General features: G+C 38.3%; 1 protein-coding gene across 1 annotated transcript in view; it reads right to left on the bottom strand.

The window, feature by feature from the left end:
- LOC118853549 (cytosolic beta-glucosidase-like) overlaps positions 1-26760 on the bottom strand; it is a 122580-nt gene extending 95820 nt beyond the window's left edge. Inside the window, exons 1-2 of the mRNA XM_036763681.1 lie at positions 26415-26760; positions 2169-2394 (exon numbers count right to left, since the gene is read on the bottom strand). Of these exons, the coding sequence (XP_036619576.1) occupies positions 2169-2262 (94 nt within the window). The 5' untranslated portion in view covers positions 2263-2394; positions 26415-26760. The remainder of the gene's footprint in view (positions 1-2168; positions 2395-26414) is intronic.
- Positions 26761-27416: the final 656 nt, after the last annotated feature.

Genomic DNA, 27416 nt, shown 5'->3' on the forward strand with positions numbered 1-27416 from the left:
ATCTATAAAATGAGCTGGAGAAGGACATGGCAAAACACTTCAGTATCTTTGCCAAGAAAACCCCAAATGGGGTCATGAAGAGTAGGACACAACTGAAAAGTGACTGAACAATGAGACGCATGAAAAGCCCTAATGGCAGGTGCAAAAAGTAATATAAAAATAATTGGGACATCATTCATGCTCTCAGGGAGCTTTTGGTATTAGCAGAGGAAACAGGACACCTACCAATATGTCCTGTGCCTTCTTTCTGCTCATCCTTTTTGTATTCCTTATTAACTAATCAAGTAGCACTTACAGTATGTGCGCAAGCATACATACATACATACATACATACATATACACACATATATACACATATATACATGTATACATACATACATACATATATATATATATACTGAGATTGAATCCTACTTTGGATACTAGTTAGCAATGTGACCTTGGATAAATCACTTAACCATTCTTCTGCCTCAGTTCCTCATTTATAAAATAAGATGTTACCTATAGAAATAAATATAATTTAAAATTTATATATTTATAAATATAAAAAATAAGATATTACCTACTTCATGAGGTGTAAGGATCAAATAACTTTATATGTATGAATTATTATATAATTCTTGCTATATATAGTATATAGATATATTAATTACTAAACATTCTTCAATTGGAAGTTCTTAAAGATATGCATTCCATCTGCTACTTCAACTAGCCTATGACTGAATTAATTGATTTCGAAATTCAACAAACATGCATTAAGAGTTGTGTGCAGGTCATGTGCTAGGGAATAGTCTAGCGGATAAGAGAAAAAGAGTTTAGCTAAGTCCCTGCCCCTTCTGCCTAAATAAGGGCAGAGCTGGAGTGGGGAGAGAAGAATGGGACACAGAATATAAAAGCATGTGAAATCTATGCAAAGATGTATAGAAAGTGTCATGTGGGATCCAAAAGGAGAATGACAATTCCCTACTGGGAGATCTCATAAGGCAACATGGTACAATAAAAGAAGGCTGGTTATAGAGTCAGATGACCTGGGTTCAATCCTGCCTCTGATGCTTAATATCTGTATGATCTTGGACCTGTCATCTCATCTCCTGGGCTTCAGTTTCTCCATCTGTGAAATGGGGATGGAAGTTGAGAGGTGGATTGGATGATCTCTAAGATTTAAGATCTTTTAATGAACCAGAAAAAAAAATTTTTCTGAAAAATCTGTCATTTAATTTGAGTTTAAGAAGATGGGTAGGAATTTGAGATAGGGGGGAGGCAGTCAAAGGAATGGGCTGATGGACAATAAGTTGCTGTGTTGTGTTGGGGTTTTTTTTTTAACTTCTTAAGGTGACCATCTGTAACAATAAGACAAAACCACAAAGTATTATTAGGTTAAGAATTTGCCTAACTTCAGTTCAGTTGTTAAGGTCCTGTGGAAAGTAAATAGAAACCTTGCTAATCTCTTTATTATTTTGGATCCAGGCTACCCTTTCTAAGAGTTAGCTCAGGACTTGGGAGTACTTATGAGTACTTCAATTTCAGAATACCAGGGCTGTAATCACCTTGTATAAAAATGAACTTCTAACTGCAAAATCTCTCAATTGTGCCAACAGGCATCATTACCATAGCATCGAAATGCTGAGGTCTGAGGTAAGGTAATTTACTCCACAAGAAGAAGTTATTTAAAGTAAAGGTTCTACAGACAGACAGTGTGAAATGCTAAGTAAGAGCAGTAGATGGGCCCCAATAAATAACCCGTACCTCTTAACAGATAAAGCACTTATTGCTATAAATCAAGCAATTACTACCCAACTTTAATTCCCACTTAAATTTATAACACTTAAGTTATGCATGCCTTTTTGTAGCTCCACACAATTCTAAGTAACTCAAATCATTTCTATGTCATCCCTTTGAAATGCACCAAAGGCTAATAACCAAATAGCACTTAAGTAAACAAAATCCTTATTCCATCCTCTAAGAAGGAAATATTCAAGGAGCCTAGAATATTAACTAGGCAACTAATGCAAACCCATAAAAAAAAATCTTCCATAATCAGCTCCCCCTCCTACCCCAAACTTGCAGTTTCAGAGCTGCACTGCAGAAGAGCACACTGATTAATTATGCCAGACTGCAGCAATAACCTTGAATTAAAGCTGCAACCTTCTATTTTAAGAAACAATTGCCTTTCTGGTTGATGAACCTGTCGTCCATCAGGTAACAGGACGTGACCAGGAAAGAGAAAAGCGATAATGAGTCAATCCAAGCTGTTTGATACATTTCAGATCTTCCTCCCACAGAGTATAGCTGCCACAAGCTACATCACCAGTCTGGTTCCTGAAAACTCGATCTCCTCCCTGATGGGTGAATGTGTCCCAGACATTAGGGCCTTTTCCATCTGCATCCAGCCTCCTGATTAAAAAAGGAAACAGAATTTGGTTACACTTATGACATCAAGAAGCATGTACTGAATGTAAATATCATCAAAGACCACAGCAGGTTCTATGGGACATTTGTACCTTGTATTGTATTTATACATGTGTGTGCTATGCAGAATGTGGGGTGGGGGTGGGGGGCAAAAGAGAGGGAAGAATAAAAATTAAAACAGAAGTTTCCATTGACTTGGAGCCTGAAGAGGCCAGAATTCAATTGTGAGCTGTTGGGCACGGACAAGCCATTTACTCTATCCATTTCCTCATCTGGAAAAGTGGAGATCATAATTCTGTAGCACATACTCAAGTGAACAACAATAAATACTGTAGATTAAATACTCTGAAAACCCAAAAGTATTCCATAATGTTAGTTGTCATTGTACATTCACACCCTCATTATACCTGTTGCCTGTATTTGAAAAGGATTCTAACAATGAATAACAAGTTGTTGTATGATGCTTTGTCCACCGTGCTTTCAATGGTCCATTATTTGACTATAGAACATACAGAGGTCTCACCCGAGTATGGTGGAAAAGCACTGGAGTCAGAATCAGTGGTAATGAGTTGGCTCATTTAGTAACTGTTGGTTAAGTCATTCCTCCTGTATGGACCTCCACTTTCTGATTTGTAAAATGAGGTGATGTATTAAATCATAATAGGTCACATTTATGTTATACTTTATATTTTACATTATTACTATCTCTGTTACTTTGGACAAACAGCTTACCCTCCATGAGCCTCCGTTTCCTCATCTGTAAAGTATGGGGATTGGACTCAATGCATTCTGATGTCCGTTCCAGTTCTAAATCTATGATTCTTACAATAACTCTATAAGAGCTATTATTATCCCAATCTTACAGATGAGGAAACTAAAGGTCACATACCTAGTAAGTGTCTGAGGCAGGACTCTGGTCTGCCAGTCTATCCCTTATGTCATACCACATGTCAAGATCCAAAATGATTCCTAAAGTCTCTTTCAATTCTAAATACGTTCTATGATTCCCAATACCCAACTTGAAAATATGTCTGACGTAAAGTCTCCCTGGAGGTAGCTTCGGCTCTTCACCAAAATGGCTAGAAATGATCCCTTTCTCCCCAGAAGTGCAAAGGATATCTAGAGAGGGTACTTATCTTCTCCCCATGGCTAGTGAACCTCCTACAGACCCACTCCTCCATGTACTGTATCCTAATATAGAAAGTAGTGGTATTTGTTCCTTAAGGACTCATCAACTTGTTGATCCCCTACCCAAAGATGAATTCTACTTGCAACATCCCCAGTGGCTGGTCCCCTCAGCCTTTGCTTGAAGATCATCATGAGGAACTCATTCCACTTTAAGAGAGTGCAGTTTATCAGGAAGTTTTTCTTATATTGAGATGAAATCTGCCTCACTGTAACTTCCATACATTAGTGCAAATCCTGCCCTATAGGGATGACCAAAATAAAGCTAATCCCTCCTCCATAGAATATCTCTTCAGATAACTGAACACAACTATCATACTTCCCCAAGTTTTCTTTTCTTTTTTTTTTTCCTCCAGGCTAAACATAGTAACTTCCTTCATCAATTGCCTGTATTGACATGGTTTTATGCTCCCTCATCATTCTGGTGGCCCTTCTCTGATGGTAGTCTGGTTTTCCCACCTGGTATATCATATTTTCTAAGTAAGATAATGATATCGATACTGTACCTCCCTACACAGGCCAGTAAAGACCCAGTCTGGTCCTAGTAAACCAGACTCACAGTAGTGAACCTAGACCTGACTTTCCATTTTCTCTGAAATTTAGCAGAATTCCAGACCCTTCCTGGTCTGGACAACCACTCTCTTGATTGGTTAGAGGTAAAGTGGCCAAAAATGGAAGAATTAAACTCAAGTTTATTGAAGATGTCATCTCCCTGTAGGACTTTCTGGCAAATAAAAAGTTGTGATGTTCTCATCTCTTTTGCCAATAACCTTGAACTACTCATTTCCTCTGGCCTCAGATCTCAAACCTATGAAAGAGGAGTGACTCTATAAGTCTTCCTCAAAGGGTTCTAATAATATCATCATCACTATTATTATAAAGAATTTTGAAAACTCCGCACACCTCCATCCCCATCTCTAGGCAGATATATTCACAAACCACAGGCAGATTTATACTCTTTGCTTGAAAAAATCTGATAAGATTATCGAATTAATAAATATTTATTGAGAATCTGATATTTTTAACTGCTTTTCTAGTAGTTTCACAGATTCTTAGTGATCATAAAAATCCTCAAGATATTCCAACTTGAAATTCCCCTCTAATTGCTTGACACCACAGGAATTTTCCAGTCTGCTGAATGGAGTAGAACAATCCATATACTTGGCAAGCATTAACTCAATTACTAACTCTTCTTCTTAAAATAATTTCCTCCATTAATCATGGATTCTTGAGTATGCTTCAAATGTGCATCAATACTTCTAAAGATCCATGATTTTTCATCAGCATTGATATCAGCACTTAGCACAGTGCCTAACACATAGTAAGCACTTAATAAATGCTTATTGACTGACTGGCTCATTCCACGAACAAAAATTATAACCACGCCACATCTCACTAGCTAGTTTCATGAGTTGCTATGGCAAAAAAAATCACCTTATTACCAACCTACTAGTGAATCCCTTCAGCTGTTTATTCATAAGAGATAAAGAGTTTTCCACACCAAGCAAAACATCTTCCCTACTTGGTTGGTCCTGCCAGAATATGCAGTTCATTCATTGACATTACCTTCAAGAAATCATATCCTTTTATAATGTAGCTGCTCCTTCTCTTTCTAGTCATCTTACATCTTACTACAGCCTCCCTCCCACCACCATCACTATGTCCTCTTCAATCCCACTCTACCTCTCAGCTTGGGGCATTTTCTCTGGCTGTGTCTCCTCCCTCTGCCTCCCTGCTTCCCTGGCTTCCCTCAAGTCTCAACTAATATCCCACCTTCTACAGGAAATTTTACTGAGTCCTTCAAGTGTAGAGTCTTCCTTTTGTTAATTATTTCCTATTTATCCTCTATACATATTTGCTTGTTGTCTCCCCTAATAGCTTGTAAACAGTTTGATGTCAGGGACTGTTATTTGCCTTTTTTGTATCCCTAGTGCTTAGCAAAGTTCCTAGCATATAGTAGGTATTTAATAAATGTTTATTGACTGACTGACTCATCTCAATGCCACAGTGAGCAAGTTAGGCTAGGACTTTAATGGAAGATGCAACAAAATAGCAGCACATCATTTTTTTTCAAATTTTCTCTTGAACTAGCTTCAAAAACTGAGCAGAACATGCCAAATCTATTTATCAAGTAAATGCCCATATTTTATTAGAAGTACTCACATTTTGATACATAATTCCTAAATATAGGAGAATCCTTTTATAATACTAATGTAAGAGAGTAAGACACATTAGAATCACAGAATTCCAGAGCTGGAAGGGAGCTTGGGAGTTATCTAGTACATATACCTAAACATGAATGCCCTCTATGATATGCCTAAAAGTGAGCATCTAGCCCTTAGGTTCCCAAAGTGGAACTGGAATAATCCAGGGGGGTGGTAGTAGCCTCTGGTGCAATTGGGGAGCATTGAATAAAAATAAAGGGTCAGTGGAAGCATAAGGGAAGAAGAGAAGAAAATTTTGAAAAACCATTTGTACATGTTTCATCTGTTGTGTAACAGAATTAAAGTCATAGCAATTATATTATTTTCCAAATAAACACTTAAAATGCAAGCTATAACCTATCAATGGTCAAGTCCACTGACAGGTCTTAGCAAGCAAGTGCCGACAGGCAAGCCTGTTGGGCATTGTTGGAAACTCTAGCTTGTATCAGCAAGAATATGTATGTGTTTGATGACTTGTTTACAATATGTATTATATGGTTACATGTTTGCAATATTGCACCATCAAAATTTTAATGCAGGAAAAATACAAATTTACAATAAAATATTAGATTTAAGATGCATCATTTAAAAAAAATTAAAAAAAACATTAAAGGGTTCAAGAAAGTAGATTTCCATGGGGACATTGAGTAATTTTTTTTTTTGAAAAGGAGGCAGTAGGCCCAGTAAGTTTGGGAAGCTCTGATCTAACCTATGCTTGAGGACCTCCAGTAATATATATTACTATGACCAGAGGCAGCCTGTTTCACTTTTGGACAGCTCTAATCCTTAGGAAGTTTATCTGTAAACCAAAATCTGCCCTCACATACCTTTAACCTATTACTCTTAGTTTTGCCTTCAGGAGCCAAATAGATCAAATAGAATACCTATTCCAGATAGTATGCCTTCAGATACTTTAAGACAGCTCTCATGCCCCCCTCAAGTCATCTCTTCTTATCTAAACATACCCAATTCCTTGAAGTTATCCTTAATATGGTGCAGTTTCCTGTCCTCTCACCTTCATGACTGGGCTTCTCTGGACTTGTTCCAGTTTATCAACATTCCTCCTAAAATATGACTCTTAGCACTGAACACAATACTCAAGATGTGGTTCTTGCCAGAGCAGAGAGTAGAAGGACCTCTTTCATCATGTCCCAGTTAATCCAAACTAAGAGATTCAGTCTTACAGGAGAGGTAAATAAAGGTGAGAGAAGAGTTAGCTTTATCATGAGGTCACAAGTAATCCTCACAAAAAAAAATAATTTCCTAGAATGTTTGGTCATCTGGTATTGTGGCACTCATGATAAGTATGTACAAAAATCCCTCCACAAGCATAATTTCATTTCAAGCACCAACATCCGTTGCAGAGGACAAAGAGATGGAGGAATTCTAGAAAGACTTCAATAAGACCCTCCAAATAAAATCATCATCTACTTTGATGCAAAGGTGGGAGTAGGTGAGGATTAGAACTAGTATACAAAGAGGATCTGAGCTGGAGGCAACCTAGTTATGAGGGTATTTGGAGATGGGTTCCCAAGGTATCTAAAGGAAGGGAAAATAACAAAGGCATGAGGGAAACATTCCTGGATTTATTAATAATAAAGAATCAGCTATAGAATGGAATAGCTATTTATTAAAAGCAAAGAAAGGTTCCTGAGAGAATATCAACAACTATGAACCCATGTGCCTAATTGACAAGAATCATCAAGTGTATATTTATCCATTGAGGATATTAGTAGAGAACAGGCAAGCTTTATTTAAAAAAAAACAATCCAGAGTATGCCACATCTTGACACAATTGGAAAGCTGTAGAGAATACAAAATCTTGCTGCATTTCGTTGATTATTTTTAAAAGCATTTGATTAGTTAAAGGTTCTCTCCCAACAAAATGTCTCCCGAGCATGCATCAACATATATCAAAATTTTTTTAAATACATAACAACAGAGATAATCTTGTTTGACTACTCAATGATCATAAACATCAAGTGGGACACAAGCATATATCAGAAAAATATATGCTTGCCAAATAGGTAAACCTCTGTTGTGGAGTAGGTTTAGCACAGAGACCAAGGTGAAGAGGGATTCCCTATGGATGGTGTGTTGCTTTGCTCATGAATTAGATTTAAGTGACATAGAGTTGCAGAAATCATCAGTCTCACTCTCTCTTCCTGAGTCGTTGAAGTCCAGTAGCAAGACAAAAGCCAGAATGACTGGTGATGGCTGAGGATTCAGTGAATGACCTTGACATCTTTGATGCTGGAAAAAAAATTGTTCTCATCCACCCATTCTGCCAGGAAAAATCTTCATATGCTTGGGGTAGACATCCCTCTAACTCACCAACAGGTTTTAGGCCTCAGTTACCCTCAACCTGGCTTAGCCCATCTGCCAAGATAGTTTCATTGGGATGTGGCCTCTTCTCATGCTACAACTTTTTAGAGGCACAAGTGAGACTTGGGTGAATCAGGTGGACACCAAAGATGGATCAGCAGCCATGAATAGGGCTTGGCAAGCCCTCACCCCAAAGATGCTAGTCCTCCTAAATACCCAATACACCCCCTATGTATAATAAGTTCCTTCAGGTTCTCCTGTTTACATATGGCATTGTGCTAGATGCATCAAGCTCTAGAACACCACATAGACTCCTGGAAGAGATCTATTTAAAGTCAAAAGAATTTGATCTAACCATCTACATAAGAAAAAACAAATGGATAAAGAATGTCTATTGTCCAGACTCTGTCATAAAGTTAGATGGATAATCTATAGCGCTCATCCATTAGGATATTTTTCTTGGACAAACAGTACAAAGGGATAAGGAAAGCCCTGAATTAAACAAATGGATGAATGAGCTGGATTGATTTTAAGAAATTACAAAGCCCTTTTTAATGATCCCAAAATACTGCAAGAAACAAAAGCCTAGCTTTTGAATGCCAGCATTCTATCAGTGTTGGTGTGCAGCTGTGAATCATGGCACATCATAATTTCCAAAATATTTAAAATAAGAATTACTCAAAGGTCAATGAAAAAATACATATTTGAGAGTTGTGAACAGGCTACAAAATATAATAAATAAAGATCTCTGAATAAGGATTAGAGTAAAGAATGTCATTAGAGAAATGAATGATCTAAAAAAAGATGATGTGATCATGTGGCAAGATCGAGGAACAACAGGTAGACAACAGACAACTCTACTACTCCACTGGTATCCTTGCAATGTCAGGAGAAAGAAAGGAAGGATCCTAGAACACTAGTAGACCCTCTTTGGCTTTGTATGTATTTTTTTGCGTGTTGATTGTAACTATTAGATTGTAATCTCCTTGAAGTCATTAGATGGTGAGCTCCTTGAGGGCAGGTACTGTTCTTTGCCTTTTTTTGTATCCCTAGAACTTAGCACAGTGCCTGGCACATAGCAGGTACTTAGTAAATACTTATTAACTATTGGCTAATTGATTGATTCTGCAAAGTTATGGAATGATACAGATAAAAGTGGCATAGCATAGTCAGGTATAAATGGGTTTTTATCCAAATCATTGCAGGGAATATTCACATCAGTGAGATCATAAATCCCTTTGAGTGTCTGAGTCTGAGTAAGATCATAGTGTCATGCTTTTTGCTCATATTGAGCACTAAATACCCTCTCCCCAAAATTTCTATATTAAATATTCTCTGGACAGGCCTCCCTTCCATCCTTTACTTGTACAGTTAATTTTTTAACTCAACTGTTTGTTCCTATTAAATGTATCCTTATTAAACACAGTCCATCATTCTATCTTGTTAAGATCTTTTTGCATTCTTCTCAACCAAATAAATTTCCTAGAATTCCATTGGGCATGATTCTTATTGAAATGGTTGCCTGGACTCTGATAATCAGTGACTCTTAACTAAAAATGAGAGTAGAGTATGAGGTTACTGTGCTTAGAATGAAAAAGTGTTCTTTCCCTTAGCTTTTGCATTCCTGAGATTGACAGTTGGTAGACTGGCCATGCAAGTCCTTTCAGTAAATAAAGCAGTTTTTATTTGTCCCTTCCTACCCTTAGGGCTAGTGTTGGAGGTGGTGGTGGCCAGTTGTTTAGGTGGTCTGACTCAACATGACCCCATTTGGTGTTTTCTTGGCAAAGATACTGGCATGTTCTGTCCTTTCCTTCTGCAGTTCATTTTAAAGATGAGGAATTGAGACACACAGGGTTAAGTGACTTGCTTAAGATGACACAACTAGTGTCTGAGGCCAGATTTGAACTCAGGTCTTCCTGACTCCAGGACCCAAACTCTAGCCACTCTGCCACCTGGCTGCACTTAAGGCTATTACCTTCCCTCTAAGGTTATCTCTGATTTATACTGTATATATTTTGTTCATACATAGTTTTTTGCATATCATCTCCCTGTGATGGCAAGCAGGGTGGGACTTTTTGCCTTTGTTTTTTTTCTTTAGGAGTGCTTCTTAGCACTAAGGAATCAAGTACCTTTGATGAGTCTTGCCTTTCAAATGTAATGGCAAGCAAAGTGGACTTTGAGGTAATCAAGTGCCTTTGAGTCTTGCCTTTGTTTCAATCAGGAGTCTTTGATTGAATCAAGAGTCTTTGATGACCTGCTTAAGAAACAAGAAAGCCCCAGGCCTCACACCCTTTTGTTAAGTAGGTACTAAGCCCCAGGGCCCTGAGAAGTATGTCTATGCTCTGAGGTTGGAGTTTTGTTTGAAAGAATGGCCACTTTGGCCAGACCAGACTCTGGGTAGCCGTTAAGAGCACTGCACCCCCCCCCCCCCCAACCCGCCCTAGCTTTGAAAATCCAGATGTTAGTGCTTCTCTCTCTGGCATGTATTGTGATTTGGTCAGACAGATAGAGGTCTGTCTGTTGATTTGTGTTATTTTGCTCTATTTATAATTCCTGTTTGTATTTTCTCTGAAAGTTCAGGGTGCTGACTTTTTCCCCTGAACTAAGTGAATGATATATGTATGTTTAATTAAAGTAAGATTGTTAACCTCTTAAAGTTGCTTTGCTTAGAAAAGTAGATCAAAAGACCTGTGCTAGCAGCCCTCCCATGTACTGGTGTTATTGGTCTTACACCTCCACAGCAACTGCTAGCAGCATTGTTCTTATACTCCCCCATTTGGAGAGTGAGCTCCAAAAGAGAATGCACTGTTTATTCACTTCTTATCTCCAGCACTTAGCACAGCACCTGCCATACTGTAGGCCCTCAATAAATGACATTTGTGTTAGCATTTCAATTTTCCTTTAATAACCCTCTTTATCTTAAAGAGACTCAAATAGCCATCCCCACCTAGGAATAACAGTTATTCTTTGAGGCCTAAGGTGAAGAATGCAAGTCCTTGACTGTGGACATCAAACAACAAAGCAGAAATGTGGTGCCACCCTTATCAATTTATTGGCCTTAAAGAAAGCATGGCCTAGCCATGAATTGAACATAAACGTTCAATTGTGCTTGGGAGGGGTTAGTGAACACTCACTGTTTCCCTTGGGAATGGAGGACTCATCTGCTTATGTACGCTGGTTAGCCTCCAGAGGCCTGCCTTCCACTAAACATGCTTGCAATATATCTGCTGTTCCCCTTGCCTAAGGGAAGGGCAAATCTCCCAGGGCTGTTCTAAAGCTAAATTGCAATAGAGTCCTCCTATTTTGGGGGCTTCCGGAGGCTCTAGTAAGGGAGAAGGGGTGGTAGGTGAGAAACTAAAGGCTGTTTGTAATCTTGTCTACACTCATCTAGAATGACTAGCTCCTTATTGAAGATTTCAGCTCCTAAGTTCAAAGTAGCTTGTTTATTGCAGGCTTATCTTGCCTCCTTGGGCTATTTGGATAATTTCTTAGTTTACTCTGCCAGAGGCCTACACAGCCTATTTTCTTCAGTCTCTATTATCCTTTCTACAACATTCTCTTAATTTAGATTACTCCTCACTCACAATGTTGTCCTTCATTGGGGTCAAAGCCAAAATCCCTCCCAGCCTGACATCTCTTATACTTTTGTTTAGGGAACTCAGTTCCATCATCCTCTCCTGCTGGCTGTTACCATGCATTCCACTGTCTGTCTCCAAGTCATCTTTCCAGCATTATCTCATACTCCCCCTCACTTACTCTCTGCTACTTCCTTTCCCATGAGAATGTCCTGATGCTTTCCCATTTTTATGCCTTTGCATATACCTAGCATACCCTCTGCCCACTACTGCTCCTGTCTTTACCTGTTGATTGTCCTTTCTCTAGCCATCCACAGATGATCCAAATCAAATGTCAAAGGCCCGTGAAGATTTCTTGAATTTTCTCAGGTGGCAGTGATCTTTTGCTCATTTAAATCATACCACTTTGCATTCTCATATGCACTTATACTTTAAAATGCATCATTGTTATACATCCCTGTCCTGCAAGTTCTTTTGAATCATAAGCACTTTGGGGGAAAGATACTGCAGCTTTATCTATCTTTCTATCTCTCCCAGCACCAACACAATGCATTCCACTCCATGAGCACCTAATAAATATTTGCTGAGTGAATAAATGACTGTGTCCAAATCTCTATAATGACAAGCCATTTCATAACAGAGTTTTGCTGTAGCTTCTACCTTCAAAAAATGCCTTTCTGAATCACCATGTATTATAGAAATTAAAGGTCAAAATTAGGTTATCATCTGGTTCTAGTCCATTGCCTGAACAGAGCTAGACCATCCGCTGTAAGCTATTCCAGGCAGAGTATATATATGAGTCTTATTAAATCTGTATTGCTGTAAGGTTCATTATACTTGAAATGGTTAATTAGAAGAGTTAGAAGAATTTGAAATGTCACAGCAAGTTTCTGCAGGCCCACTGTCACGTTTCATGGTCTGTTACTGAACCCATTTAGATTAAGCTGAGACCCAGTCCAAACAGACTGTTTCTGTGCCTCTTATCTCCTATCTCCCAGTTCTGTGCCAATCCATTGGCACTGGGTAACTCTGAGGGATCTATTATGTCCTTGACACACTGTTCACAGCTAATAATTTTGAGTATTTCTTTGAGGCTCTGACTTTTCATTCTGGGGTGATGCAAAGCAACAGTAGAGAGTGAGTAACTTCCACATGAAAAACAACATAGAAGGCAAGATCAACCTGGGAATTCCCAATGCAATCCTATGGGAGGAAGATGATTTCTATTACATTTTAAGTCGAGATGTAATTTACTTTTATTTACAGATGCAAACATTAGTTGTTATACTTCACCTCTGGGTTTAAAAATATTTATGAAACACTTTCACTAAGGCAGATGTTTGATTTCAATGACATAGGTCAAGCTCATTGGCTAACACCCAAAATCATATTGATGCGCCATCAAAATTTAAAATAATATTTATATTATTTATTTATTCATACATATATAGTGCCTATCGCTGAGTATCTGGGACATTGTACAAAAGGTTTACATAAGTTTGCCTGCTTGTTCTCTAAGCCATTTGGCACATTCGGGCACACAAAAATATTCAATAATGCTTTCAAATGACAAAGTGTCTTTTATGCAAACATCTCTAAGAGCCTTTTTTTCTCCCATCAGTATTGTTGTCTCCATGTTATCCACTTGTAAGGCCTGGAAACAAATTGACTTTCCTCAATGCCCTGCAATGAATAGTTGATATTACAGATTAATGAACAAGAGTCCTAGTCCCTAGTACTAACTAGAAGGGGTAAAAATTATAAAAACATTTTTAAGTGTTAATGCCTTTGACCTACACTAAATATTTTTTAACTGAGCCTATTAAATAAGGCATCATCTTTATAAATGTTGTAATGCATCCAGTTGGATTTTATAACTTTTGTTTCAATTTGCCTAAGGCCTGATACTGTTTTCCAAGCCCTGAGAATGACCTATTTTAATTGAATTCTCTCACAAACACTTAAAAAACTCACTTTCTAATCAAACCCAGTTTCCAAACAGAAATTAAAGTTAAATCATAAAAAAATGTTCAAATAAAGGCCTCATTCGGATTAGCGTCATAGCTACAGCTATACTGTCAAATAAAGTGATGAGGAGGAAGATTGTAAAGTTATTTTGTAATATGAGACAGCTCTCGTCCAATTCGCTAAATTTAAGCAGGAGGACAGTGAATTTTGATTTAAATTATCTGAAGTTGCCAAACTGTTCCACAACTCTCTGTTTTACTCTGGTTGTGCAGACTTGATCTGAAGGAGTGTATTATTTGGAGTTAGGAAAGATCTGGGTTTAAATCTGGCCCTTGATATTGACTGGTTATATGTCCATGGGCATGTCACCAGTTCGGGAGCCTCACTTCCTCTTTAGTAAAATTATGATAAAAATAAAATAGACAGTAATATCTCACAGGCCTGTTGTAAGGATCTTATGAAATCACATACATATGTAAAGTACTCTCCAAACTCCTAAACCCTATTAAATGTCTGCAATAATATTATTGCTATGCTATACAAACCACGTTGGCATATTCACTCAAACAGTGAGGGTACAAGAACACATGTATATCTACTTCACTGACAGCCACTGCATCCTTTCTTTGCATCTGAGAAACAAAGCTGCAAATGTCACAAATGCTCTTGGTAGGTGGGTCAGACATAACTGGCCCACAGATTTTAGGGGCTGTGTGGTTTTACCTTGAAGCAGACAAAGATGGGTTCAGACTTCTTACAAAGATATCAATCTTGAAAAGATCAAGGAAGGTGAACATATAGGTAGTAGAATCACCTTGAAATCAGAAGTTAGTTACACTCATGGATATTCATCAGCCACTCAAGCTGTCTCTACCTGAAAGATCCCCACCTCCTCCTTTGGGTAAAGTGCCTGATCTAACCAGCTTAATCAATTCCATAGCTCATTTAATAACATATCCCCTTGATTTAGGTCATAGCTATATGCTAGGAACCACCAACTCAGGCAATGGATGGGTCTCTTTGTTTTTGTTTTGTTTTTTTTTTCCTAGCTGTCACATTGGACAAGTGGCCAAGAAAATGATTGATGGCTGAGTAGTTTATCCAATTAAGTTGTTAAAACATCCAAAACAACATTCAGTCTTCTAATTTAAGATGAGGTTGAGGCTATTGAATATTGACTTAATAGTGATGACCTAATGGAGATGCTTTGAAATTGAACAGGATGTACATATAAATACATTTTGCATCTCATAAATATCTAAGAAGTAGCAAGAACCAGGAACTTAAAGAAGCTTCTTAAATGTAAGAACAGAATTGTCTGATTGCAACAATTCCATTTCCAATAATTTAAAGTTTCTCTTATTTTATTGTTATTATTGCCTATCCTGAATTGGATTATTTTAGGAATCATGGTGTTGGCCAATATCTTGTGGGCAGAGGGAAAGCATGGATAGGATAGGGAGTAAGGGAGACTGGGCAGCAATGGTGGTGTGTGACAAGAAGCATAAAGCAAGAAAGTAGGTATTAAAGAGGTCTGTCTCCTAACTTTTCCATACTCAGCTCAAAGATCTGCCAGACGGACTGGAGGTGACCATCTTTCTTACCTATATCAAGACTCACCTCCTCTGTTAAGTTCCATCTCCCTGCCAACCATTCCAGCCCATATTTTCTCATATAGGCCATTCATTTTGGTTTCCTTCATAAGTGCAGACCACAAGCTTTTTATGCTCTATCAGGTGACTGAATGAGTTGCTAGGATCAAAAATTTATCAGATGATAGCCAGCCCCTCAATGATGAATCTTTGTGAACTTAGCTAAGTTGATCCTTAGATGGTAGACATACAGTTCATCCCTGGAATCATAAGTGAAGCCTCCTCTGCTTAGTGGAATCTATCAAAGCTTACGCTCTACTAGTATAGTCTACAAAAATCATAGGAACACAGGGTTGGAGAGTTGGAAGGAACATTAACAATTACCCCATCCAACACAAACATGAAAAGAATTCCTGTTACAATATACCTGACAAATGATCATTCAGCCTTGGGTTAAAGACCACCAAGGACAGGGAAACCACCACTTTGGGACTGCTGCAATCATTAGGGAATTTTTCCTGACATCAAGCCTAAATCAGTTGCTTCTCAACTTTCACTCATTGTTCCTGGTTCTGCTCTCTGGGGCCGATCAGAATAAATTTAATCTCTCTCCCATATGACATTCCCTCAAATACTTAAAAATAGTTATCATGTCCACCCTCCTACCCCACTTCCACCCCATTCCAGTCTTTTCTCCAGAATAACATCTCCAGTTTCTTCAATTCATCCTCATACGAAATGGACTCAATGCCTTTCCCATCCTGGGTTCCCCTCCTCTGGACAATCTTCAGTTTATCAATATTGTTCTTAAACTGCAGTGCTCAGAACTAAACCCAATACTCTAGAAAAGATGTGGAAAAGGCAGGTACAGAGCCATCTCCGTCTTCCTGGAAGTTATGCCTTTCTTAAAGAAGCTGAAGATCACATTAGCTTTTGAGGGGAGGGGAGGCAGGGCTGCCACATCACACAGTGACCCATTGAGTCTACTAAAAACCACAGACATTTTTCATGACAACTGCTGTTGAAGGATCCCTCTTCTACCTTGTACTTGGGAAATTTTTTTTCGTACCCACCCAAGGGTAAGATTTTACATTCATCCCTATTGAATTTCACCCAGCTGGTCAAGATTCTCTAGAGCCCTGACTGTTTGCTACTGTGTTAGCCATCCCTCCAAGCTTTGTGTCATCTAAATTTAATGAGCGTGATCCCTATGCCTTTATCCAAGTCATTGATAAAAAAATTTTGACAGCTTAGGGCCAAACAATGATCCCTAGATACATTCCACCACTTTTTCATTATGTCAAGAAAACCACCACTTTGTTTCACTTCATTCCCTTCTCTCTGGTCTCTTTGTTGAAGCTGCAAGGCACTAGTAGTAATACAAAAACACTAAATATCTGGCATCTCTGCCCTTAGGACTTTATAAACTCATTGTTATTTAAGCTTTTGATTTTATATTAGCACTCATTCTAAACAAAGGTCACTTCTCCTTTTATATTATTGTTCTTTTGTTTCAGTCATGGCCAACTCTTTGTGATCCTATTTGGAGTTTTCTTGACAAAGATGTTGGAATGGTTTGCCATTTCCTTCTCCAGCTCATTTTAGAGATAATGAAACTCAGACAAACAGGATTAAGTGACTCACCCAGAGTCACACAGCTAGTATATATCTGAGGTCAGATTTAAACTCAGGTCCACCTGACTCTAGACCCAGTGGTCTATCCACTGGGCCACCTTTTATACTTTGACCAAATAAAACTAGATTATTGCAAAATCATTTCCACTCCCTTCCACTTTATGCTATGTAGACAAAGTCTTTGTCATGGTCTGTTAAAGACGCCCCTTAACATAAACTCTGATGTATATCACTTACTTGAGCCCCAGATCTAGTCTTGGATAATAATTTATAAGATACATGAATTGGTTATGGTCCATCAGTTGAAAAATTAGCTTTTTCAAAGATCCCCAAATAGGCATCTCTATGATGGACTATAATGACTCTAAAGAACGATTACTGTCTTTAGAGTAAATAATGTACATTTTTAAAACTCCCCGAGCAGATATTTAAATGATAATTCATGGCTGTTGCCTTTTGTTGGTGATGGTTTTTTTGAAAAAAAAATCTTCATAGCTTTTCCCTAACTTACAAGTGTATTATACTCCAACAGTTCACTAATAAGTAAGTCATTCAGAGCTCAGGAAAAAAAAAAGCTGTTGCAGTTGGTTCCCTGACTACCCCTCAAATGCTCTTTAAATTCACTAATGTACCTGGGGTTTAACACTAATAGTGTTACATCTAGAAGATATTTATAATATCATTTCTATAGAAAAAATATGGTGAATTCTAGCTTGGCATCCCAGGGGCTTGTCTATGGTAACTTTTTAATTAATTATACATACATCTGTGTAAGAGAAAACTCCTTTTCTAGTTCAATCACTCCTCCTGGTGTTCCAAGTTGGAGGACAATGTCGCGCCCATTGGTGGCCTAGTTCCTGAATTATCCCCTCAGTCTATACTCATGAGCTTTCTGCAATCTAGTGTTATAAGCTTATACTTCCCCCCCACCACTCCCAGGACTGCTTTAAAGAATCTTCTTTAGGATACATAATCAATGGCCAGCATTTTGAATAGGCACTTCCTTCTAAAGGTTCCCCCTCTTTTTAAGCTAACTTAAAAGTAAAGGCATTTATAATTCTAAAATGATAAAAGACCCCCAAAAATTTGAAGAATTTTCCTATTGATTATTAAACCTAAAAATATATTTCAATATACTCTTAATTTTATTTGGGGTAAGGTGAGGCATAATATACTGTAGCAGAGTCAACTCAATTATCCATGCTAAAAAAAAAGGAGGTCAGTGGTTTGGGTCATTTAATTCTAAAACAACTGGTGGTTTTAAATTTGTTAGATTTGGCTTTAGCACATTTTATAACAAAACTTTGATTCACCATCCTAGTAAGCAAACAGGGAATGATTTTAAGAAAAAACTATTACTTATCTTTTTGGTTGGCTGGCCACCAAATGATGCTCCAGTACAGCAGATGCCTCCATGGTCTGATCTGAGGGAGGGGCTTCTAACTACCTAAATATAATCACTCAGATAAAATCTTCAATAAGGCATTATCCCAGCTAAGAGTCAAAGTGAATAGAGTGCTTGACCTCGAGTCAGGAAGACCTGAGTTCAAATTTGGCCTTAGATACTTACTTGCTGCATGATCCTGGGAAAGTCACTTAACCTCTGTCAGCCTCAGTTTCCTCTTCTGTACAATGCACCTCCATCTCAGAGTTATTGTGAGAACCAAATGAGATAATACTTGTAAAGTGCTTTGCAAACGTTAATGTTCTATATAAATTCTAGCTAACATTATTATTGTCGTTGTAGTTGTCTTCATCATCATCTCTGTCTTTTTTTCTTTTTATTAAAAAAAAAGGGAAGAAGGTTTCATCCATGGAGTCAGATGCATCCACAGCACAAACACAAACTGATGTATAGAATCACAGCACATGAGAGTTTGAAGGAAACTCAGAATCCCCTTCCCATCACCCCACTGATTGCCTCTTCAGTGTTCACTTGAAGATCTTTATGTGGGGGAACCCACTGCTTCCAAAGGTGGCCCGTTGTCCTGGGGCAGTCCCAATTGTTAAAGCTTCCCTTGACTCTATCTGCCTCTCTGAAACATCTATCTACTGCTCCTCTTCCCAGCCTTTCAAATACTGAAAAGAGCTATAGTGTTCCCTTATATGTCACCTCAGTTCACTCATTTCAATTAAATAAAAATGTATTAGGCTAAATTAGGGCAGCTAAGTGGCACAGTGGATATCTTTGGCAAGAAAACCCCCAAAATGGGGTCATGAAGAGTCAGACATGACCGAACAACAACATGAGGTTACATATCTCTAGCCCCTTCATTTGTGATGACCCTCGTTTGGCATGGTCTCATGACCACCGGCCAGACTGGCCAGCTGTCACCCAAAAGGAATCAAGGTCCTCAGGAGCTAGGGAACAAGAGAAGTCTGGGTTTTATGGCGGTGAGGAGAGACTTGGGAGCATGGTGTTCTGTGCAGTAAGGGCAGGAAAGTTTAGGTAGAATGTCACAGTTAGTAGGCCTGGTGAAAAAACCAATAAAGAAGAGGAGCACTGAAGAGGAACCCCCTGTCATTCACTAATGTACTTAGGACTGAACTGACCCTGAATCCAATAATATCAGGATAATTGAGGCAGTGACATTGATCCTGCTTTCCCGCTTTGTCTCTCATCACTTGCTTTCATATACTTTAAGCTCCAGACAAATTGGACTGCTTCTCATTCCCACAAACATATCTGGCATTTTCCAGTCTTTTATCTCTTACCTAGAATAGCTTACTCCAACATCTATCCATTCTCTGTCATTTGGCTCGGGTGCCACCTCTTCTGGCAAGTCTTGATCTTCCCTCCTCCCCAACAGAAATCATCTTTCCCTCCTTGGGATTCTGTTACTACCTTATTAGGCTGATGAAGTCCAGGGCTTGGGCACAGCATGAGGTATTTGTAACTACCTTCAGCACAGAATGAGTCCAAATCTCACTCTATGCAGCAGAGGGTGCTTGTCTTCTAGGTTACTATATCTGCTAATAGATATCTGGTTCCTCCTCCATGACCAGAGAACAGGAATAAGTGACCCTTGGGTCACAGATCCTGATAGCAATATCTAAGCCTCCATTTCATTTTCTGTGTCCCTTGAGGTGCAGACAGCCAGACCAGAGTGATATAGTACTTTCCTTTATTCCCACTTAGGCAACATTTTTTCCCTTCCACCTTAGTCCTACCCTAGGCTATAATGGGTGCAACTGATTCTGACCTGAGGCACATGTCAGGGATGAACAGGAGACCGTTTTATTAGTAATCCCCTCCCCTTGTAAGCTCAAGCAGGAATAACTCTAAAAGCATTTTTTGTTCTCTTAGCTTTTGGCCCTCCAGTATACAACTCTGAACTTCCCGGTCAACCATTCCCCAGCCAACCCAGTTGCCCTGTGGGGTGTGTGTTTGTGTGCCTGTGTCTATATTTGGGGTGGGGTAGGGGCAGATTATATAAGTCTTCAAGTAACTTTTTTTTGTGATTCTGTCTCTATGCTCACACATAATCTTGAATGAACGCAAAGTTGTCTATTTTCCCAGCTTAGCTGAGCCAGACTATATACAACTCAGTGGTGAGCTTGGGGTAGATATTCAGAAATATAAAACCAGAGAGAAAAAAATCCTGCAAAAAAAGATTAATAACCCTCTGTATACATTTTTCCCCTATATATTCCTGCATGTCTTTGCAAAAAGTTCCCATATCTCTATCACTCACAAAGCCCTTATTCAGTTTTCTTGACTGTTAATTCATTTACTGCCTGGTGTATTACAGACTCTCTACTTTGTTTCTTTTCTACATAAGCAGGTTAGCTGTTTGCACAAAGGATTATTATAGAGAAGTCATCTATCTCTTCAAGGACTAGGACTTACTGAAGAGGGGAGAAGGACATACTGTGAATTGCATCCTGCCAGATTCCAGTAAACAGACTGAGCTTGCAAATTGTTGGGGACCTGGGCATTAAGTCCTTATTTAACCTTGAGAACAGTTCTGCCCCAATACTTCCAGCTCAGGCGGTGTGCCTGCTTTTCCTTCTGGCTGAGACCCCTTTATTATTTGCTCAGAAACTCAGGTTACTTTCTGTTATAGTTATCTGTACATAAATTATCTCCCCTACTACATTCTAGCTCCATGACTGTAAGGGTAATAGTGTCTTACTTGTATATATCAATGTCAGTGCTTAATAGAATTTCGCACCCACTAAGTGCTTAATAAATGTTTTTTTAACTGAATACTACTAAAGCAGGGTTTATTAACCTGGGGTCTATGAAGTTAGGTGTGTTTCTTTTTTTAATATTTTGATACTGATTTTAATATGATCTTACATGATTGATTTTATGCATTTGGAAACATTATTCTGAGGAGGTCCAAGAACTTAGATATGAAAAAAATTCATGTTTATTTTTATTAATGTCTAACTGAAATTTACTGTTCCTTCAATAGTAAATTAGGCAAAAAGAAAAAAAAACAAACATGATTTTGATAAGAGGTGCATAGCCTTCATCAGTCTGCTAAAAAGGTCCAAAAGGTACAAAAATTAGGTTAAGAAGCCCTGTCTTAGAGGTAGGTAAAAAGGAAAAGTCTTCTAGTATGCAATTACTGCTTCCTGAGCAGAGTGGAAAAGGAAGTAAAGGTTGATTATAGGCACAAGCACCTTTCTTAGGACAGGGAGGAGAGATTTAGGAAAGAAGAAAGTACTGAGGGAGATGAACCTGAAGAAATTGCAACCTGTAACCTCAAATCCTCTTTAAAATGAATCAGAACTATTCAGTTTTTGTACTTAAGAAGCAAACAAATTACCCAAGCTGGATGAAGGCAAACATTGTGGTCTACAAGAAACATATAGACCCTGTTGTTCTTCATCCTTCATTCTCTATGACATTACAAGGGTGATGTGTTGATTTGCCAGTGAATTGGATTTGAGTGAGGCAGAGTCATCAGCCTCACTCTCTTCTCCAGAGCTGTGGAAGTCTGGGAGTAAGACAAATGTCAAGACCACTGGCAATGGCCCAAGATGCAGTGGGTGACTTTGGCCTTTCTAAATTAAGGGCAGGCAGGTGGCTGTGGATAGAATAGTGGGCCTGCAGTCAGGAAGACTCTTCCTGAGCTCAAATCTGGCCTCACACACTTACTAGCTGTTTGATCCTGGGCAAGTCCCTTAACCCTGTTGGCCTCAGTTTCCTCATCTGTAAAATGAGCTGGAGAAGGAAATGGCAGTTGTCTCTCAAATGAAGCTCTAAACCATCCCAGTTACTGTTGGAACAGATCTGCCTCCTGAAGCTGGGCTCTTGCTAATGGATTAGGGAAGTAAGAGAGAGTAAAAAGGTCCATGGGGATCTATTGAGCATCCACTTGTGCCCTGGCTTGGGGGCCTTCAAGTGAAAGGTAGGTGATCACTGCTCAGAGAAGAGGCTGTAGATAAGATTCATGTTTTGAATAGAGGATGGATTTCTAAGTGTTGTTTCCATTTTGTCATTCCATGATTCTTTGATAATCAAATGACACTGTATTGTGGGGAAAGCCCAGTGGAGAGGTAGCATTGCACAGTGGATAAAGAGTTGTTGTTGGCCCTCAGAAGACCTAGAATCCAGTCCTTCATCTGACTTAACACTGGCTATGTTATAGTAATCAAGTCCCTTAATTCTTCAGTGCTTTATAAGTTGCAGAAAAAGTAATGGTGATCTGCTTTGGGAAAGGCAGTTCCTTACTTGGAGCACCCTACAATGATGAAATCATAAGTGTTCCTTTCCCTCCCCATTAAAAGAAGTCCCGTGGTAATAATGATCCACTGGTAGTCACAAGTCTAAAAGTACTTGAATTCCAGAGACATTGCCTTGCCTGCCTACCACTGCCATGTTTCAGCTAGGTGGCTAAACATTGTTCCCATAGAACTAATGGGCCCCTGCAACATCATTTTCCTAAATGACATGCTTTTCTAGAACCCATAAGGGTTCTACAAAAGGAACTTCAAGATTACTTTCTCTGTTATTCATCATCTCTACATGGATGTCACATAAGATGAGGATGTATACGTACATATATAAATATAGTTTATAGTTTGTGTTTCCCTGTTTTGACTCTCCCTGGCTTAGGCAACAAGACCGTCTTTGTGTAGTAAAAGGAATTTGGTAGGACTTCTTCAAAAGATACAGGCACAAAGAATGAAACAATTCTCCTCAAAATGATCTTATATTCTAACAAGTTACATCATTAGTGGGCATCTAGGAAAAGAAGAAATAATCATAAAGTAAGATCATATGTTGTAAACAAGGGCAATTCATGGGAGACTAACCTTATTTGCTTTTTTGACAGGGTTATTAAACTAGTACATTAGAGGCCTATGGTAGGTACAGCTTATCAAGATTTTAGTAAAGCTTTCGATGAATTATTTCCTGCTATTTTTTTTAGAAAATAGAGAGTTTTGCCTACTTAAGGACCACATATATTTTTGCCCCAAAAAGAATAAATTAAAAGGATAATTTTTAGGCAACTAGGAATTTGTGATATTTTATCCAATTTTCACCAAAGTCACTGGGAGTTATCAGCAAACTAGTGTTGCAGTATTGAATCTTTAGCATCACGCATATTGCTTCTATGCAGAATAACTTATTGAAGAGGTCAACTAAATGCCATTTGGTTATGCTTAACCTTCCATCTGGCCATAAATGGAAAAGAGTCAAAATTGGAAGGGTTAAAATAATGAGAATTGCTACTTTCTTATAAATATTGCATTTAAGTCACTCATATCATATATAGGCATCATCTATATTTTCCTTCCTGCCTTTTAGCTTAACAAATATTATTTTACAGCTTTTACAATGCTCTTTATGGCTCATCTAAAACACATAATTTTCCTCCTGCTTACACCTTTAATTTATTATTTACTTATCAGATTTATATCAAGCCTTTCCTCCAAAAAGCTCAAGTCACTATATAGCCAACTCTTCTATAAAGAACATTAAATACTTCTTAAAATTGATAAATAGTAAAGCAGTTAGAGAGGGAAGCAAAGGGACTATGAATAAAGAGACTTTCATTCCATCTTTCCAATTTTATTCACACTATTCTCCTGTACCCACTCTTTGGTCCAACAAAACTGGGATTATTCATTGCCTCTGATCTTATTCTATTCTCCCCCTCTTACTTTTTAGCTTTCTTTTATCCTTATATTTGTTGAGTTCTGTCATTAGAATGTAGCCTCCTTGAGGGCAAGGATTGTCTTTCATTTTTTTTATTTGTATCCTCAACACTTAGTACAGCGTCTGGTACAGAGTAAGCACTTGATAAATGCTTGTTGACTTGACTCCATGATATTCACATGACATCTCCCCTGTGTAAGGGGAAAGAAGAGAATAAGCATTTACATTGTACCTACTATATGCCAGGCACTGTACTAAGCACTTTAAAAATATCTCATTTGATCTTCATAACAACCCTGGCAGGTAGGTGTTATTATAATCCACATTTTATACTTAAGAAAACTGAGACAAATATAGATAAAGTGACTTGCCTAGGGTCACATAGCTAGTGTCTCAGGTCAAATTTGAACTCAGGTCTTCCTGACTTCAGGCCCAATACTAACTCGTAGTATGGGTGGAGAGGGGGCACATTCCAGCTGTCTTCAAGTATTTGGAAGGCCATTATGTAGAAAAGGAGTTGGTGTGGCTCTGTTTTGCAAAACTAGGGGGGAAAAAGTTGGCGGTTTCAGAGGTAGACTTAGGCTTAGGGGTAGAATTTCTCTCTTCATATCCTAATAATTCAAGCAATTTGAAAGTTTACTGAGCTGCTTTGAGAGGTTCCTGCTCACGAGAGGGGCCAACTGAAATAGATAACCTGTGAGGTGCCTTCCAACTCTGAGATTCTATGATTTTATGAAAGAATTCACCTAGGTCAGGGGTCTGATGCTCCAGGAAGCCTTTGCTTATCAATGTACCTCACATACCCCAAAGTGATTCTTTCTTCTTCCTTTAATCTCTCATGATACTTTGAACCCTCCAGTGCGCTGAATGATATTCTTTTACCACAGAACACAGTTATATAGCAATTTAAAGTTTAAAAAGCCCTTTTTTCAAAACAATCTAGTAAGAAAGGCAGCATGATGATTACTACTCCTAATAATACTGGAGCTCCAAAAAGTTAGATGACTCATCATTATAGAACCATTGCATGTTATAGATAGGTGTTCCAAGAACAAGAAATAGTTCTATATCCAGAGTCAGAGGAGCTGAAGGTCTAACGAAGGAATCTCTAAGCTCCTCATCAGCTCTGAATTCTCTGTCCATTATGCCATCATAATTCGAGGCTTCTTCCTGTTAGGAGGGAAGAGGAGATCAGCTATCATCCTTGTTTTTATTATTTTAATTTATATTTATTATATATACTTATTATTTTTAGTCCCTCCCTACCCTATAGGGGCTCAGGACAAAATTAAAAGGATCTGCCTTCTCATGAGAAGTGCAGGCAATCTTTTGAAACCACACAAAGATGATGAAACACAATAATAGTCAATGTTTGAGAGGTTGTGTGGAAAGACAGACCTGTTGGTGTTGGAGCTGTAAATTGGTCCAAATATTCCAGAAAATAATTTGGAATTATGCAAAAAATGATAGGTGGTAGTAACCAGACCTGTGCTTTCCTTGGTAAAGTCTTGGATGGAGAAGATCCCTTTGCTAATTTAGGTCAGCACCTTCTCTGCAACCTTTTGCACAACTGAGAGTATGAGACACATAACTAGAACAGTAAGTATGGGCCGGGGGTGGGATTTTTAACCCATATCTCCTTGACATCCAGGTTGGCTTTCTATCCATTATAAAACATGCTTCCATGCTAAGTAAATTACCTCTGAACCAGAGGTCCTACAGCTAGGCATATACCCCAAGGACAACAAAGACAGAATGTACAGTCTTCTACACACCAAGATATTTAGGGCAGCACTTATTGCAGTAGCAAAGAATTGTAACCAACCTAGATACCCTTCTAGAGAATGGCTAAACAAATTGTGGGAAAAGAAAGTGATGGAATATTACTGTGCCATAAGAAAAGATGAATATGAAGAATTTAGAGAAGTATGGGAAATCTTTATATGAACTGATACAGAGTAAAGAAATGAGAACCAAGAAAACAACATATACAATGACTATCACAATGTAGTTAGAAAGAACAACAAAAAGAGAAAAGAAAAGAAAAAACTCTAAATTTGGCATAGCTTTATTATAATGACTAAATTTGTCCCTGAATAAGAAAAAAATATATAGTTTTCTCTCATTTGGAGATGTGTGTGGAACATTGCATCTACTATCAGACTCAGTTGTTTTGTTGGCTAGTTTTGTTGATCTTTTTGCCCTTTCTTTTTTATTCTGTTACAAGTACAGCCCACTGAGTGGAGGAAGGGATATATTTGGAAATAAAAATGATATAAAAACAAAAGACAATAATAAAATTTAAGACTATGACAAAAAACATGAAGCCACATAAATCCCAATGCTGTCTTCATATGTCATTCCTTCCACCTCTTTCTACTCAAATTTTCATGGAAGATCTTACCTTCCACTTGATATGCTGCTGTGGCTGCTCCCCAGCCAAATCCATCTGGGAAGGTCAGTTCTTCTTGGTATGAACTGCTGGAAAAAGCCATTGTCACTGTCCAGGGACTTCCAAAGAACTACCAGTAAAGTAGTGGCCAAGCAGGGATCACTAGAGAATACCACAAGGCAGACAGGCAAACAGGGAATAGAAATGAAGTGAGATTAAAAGGTGAAAATAGACTTGGCTACAGCCCTGATAAGAGTTCCCTGCACAGTCAGCAGAGAAAGAAGTTATATGATTGCTTATCTTTTTTATAACCATGTTTGTGATCAGCCCTCACTTCAGGCGAGTGGAGGGCATTTTCTGTGGTGTGCCACTCCTCCCTGGCACTTTGACCATGCTGATCTTATTTTTAAGTCCAAGTTTGTTAACCCTCAGGGCAGAATACAAAATAGCTTTCAAGTTAATAAACACCCTTTTTTCCCCTCCAAGCAATTTTTAAAAATACTTTGAAAGGTTTTTACATTTTGTTTTACAGCATAGTAAAGGAGAGAGAGAGGGAAGGAAAAAGCATTTATACAGTGCCTACAGTATGTTAGGCAATGTTCTAAATCTCTAAAGTGCTTGCTATTTGCATCACCATTTTACAGTTAAAGAGACTGAAGCAAATAAAGATTAAATGACTTGTCCAGGGTCACACAACTAGATAAGTGTCTGAGACCAAATTTGAGTGTAGGTATTCCTGATTCCAGGCCCAGAGCTCTATCCACTATGCCACCAGCTTCCTGTACAGTGAGTAAAATGACTATAATTCATATATATCTTTTCAGGGCATAGGAGACAAACCTGGAGAATTTTTCATCCCAAGGTGAGAATTTTCACAAGCATATGTTGATAACATTAGGAGTTTAGGGACATAATCCAGCAAAGTAAAAAATTAAGCAAAGTGAGGACTTGATTTCACAAACATTAAATCTTCATGTTTGGGGGGGTGGAGCCAAGATGACAGCCGGAAAGCAG

The sequence above is a fragment of the Trichosurus vulpecula genome, chromosome 6, assembly GCF_011100635.1.
Source record: "Trichosurus vulpecula isolate mTriVul1 chromosome 6, mTriVul1.pri, whole genome shotgun sequence".
In the NCBI taxonomy this organism is placed as follows: domain Eukaryota; kingdom Metazoa; phylum Chordata; class Mammalia; order Diprotodontia; family Phalangeridae; genus Trichosurus; species Trichosurus vulpecula.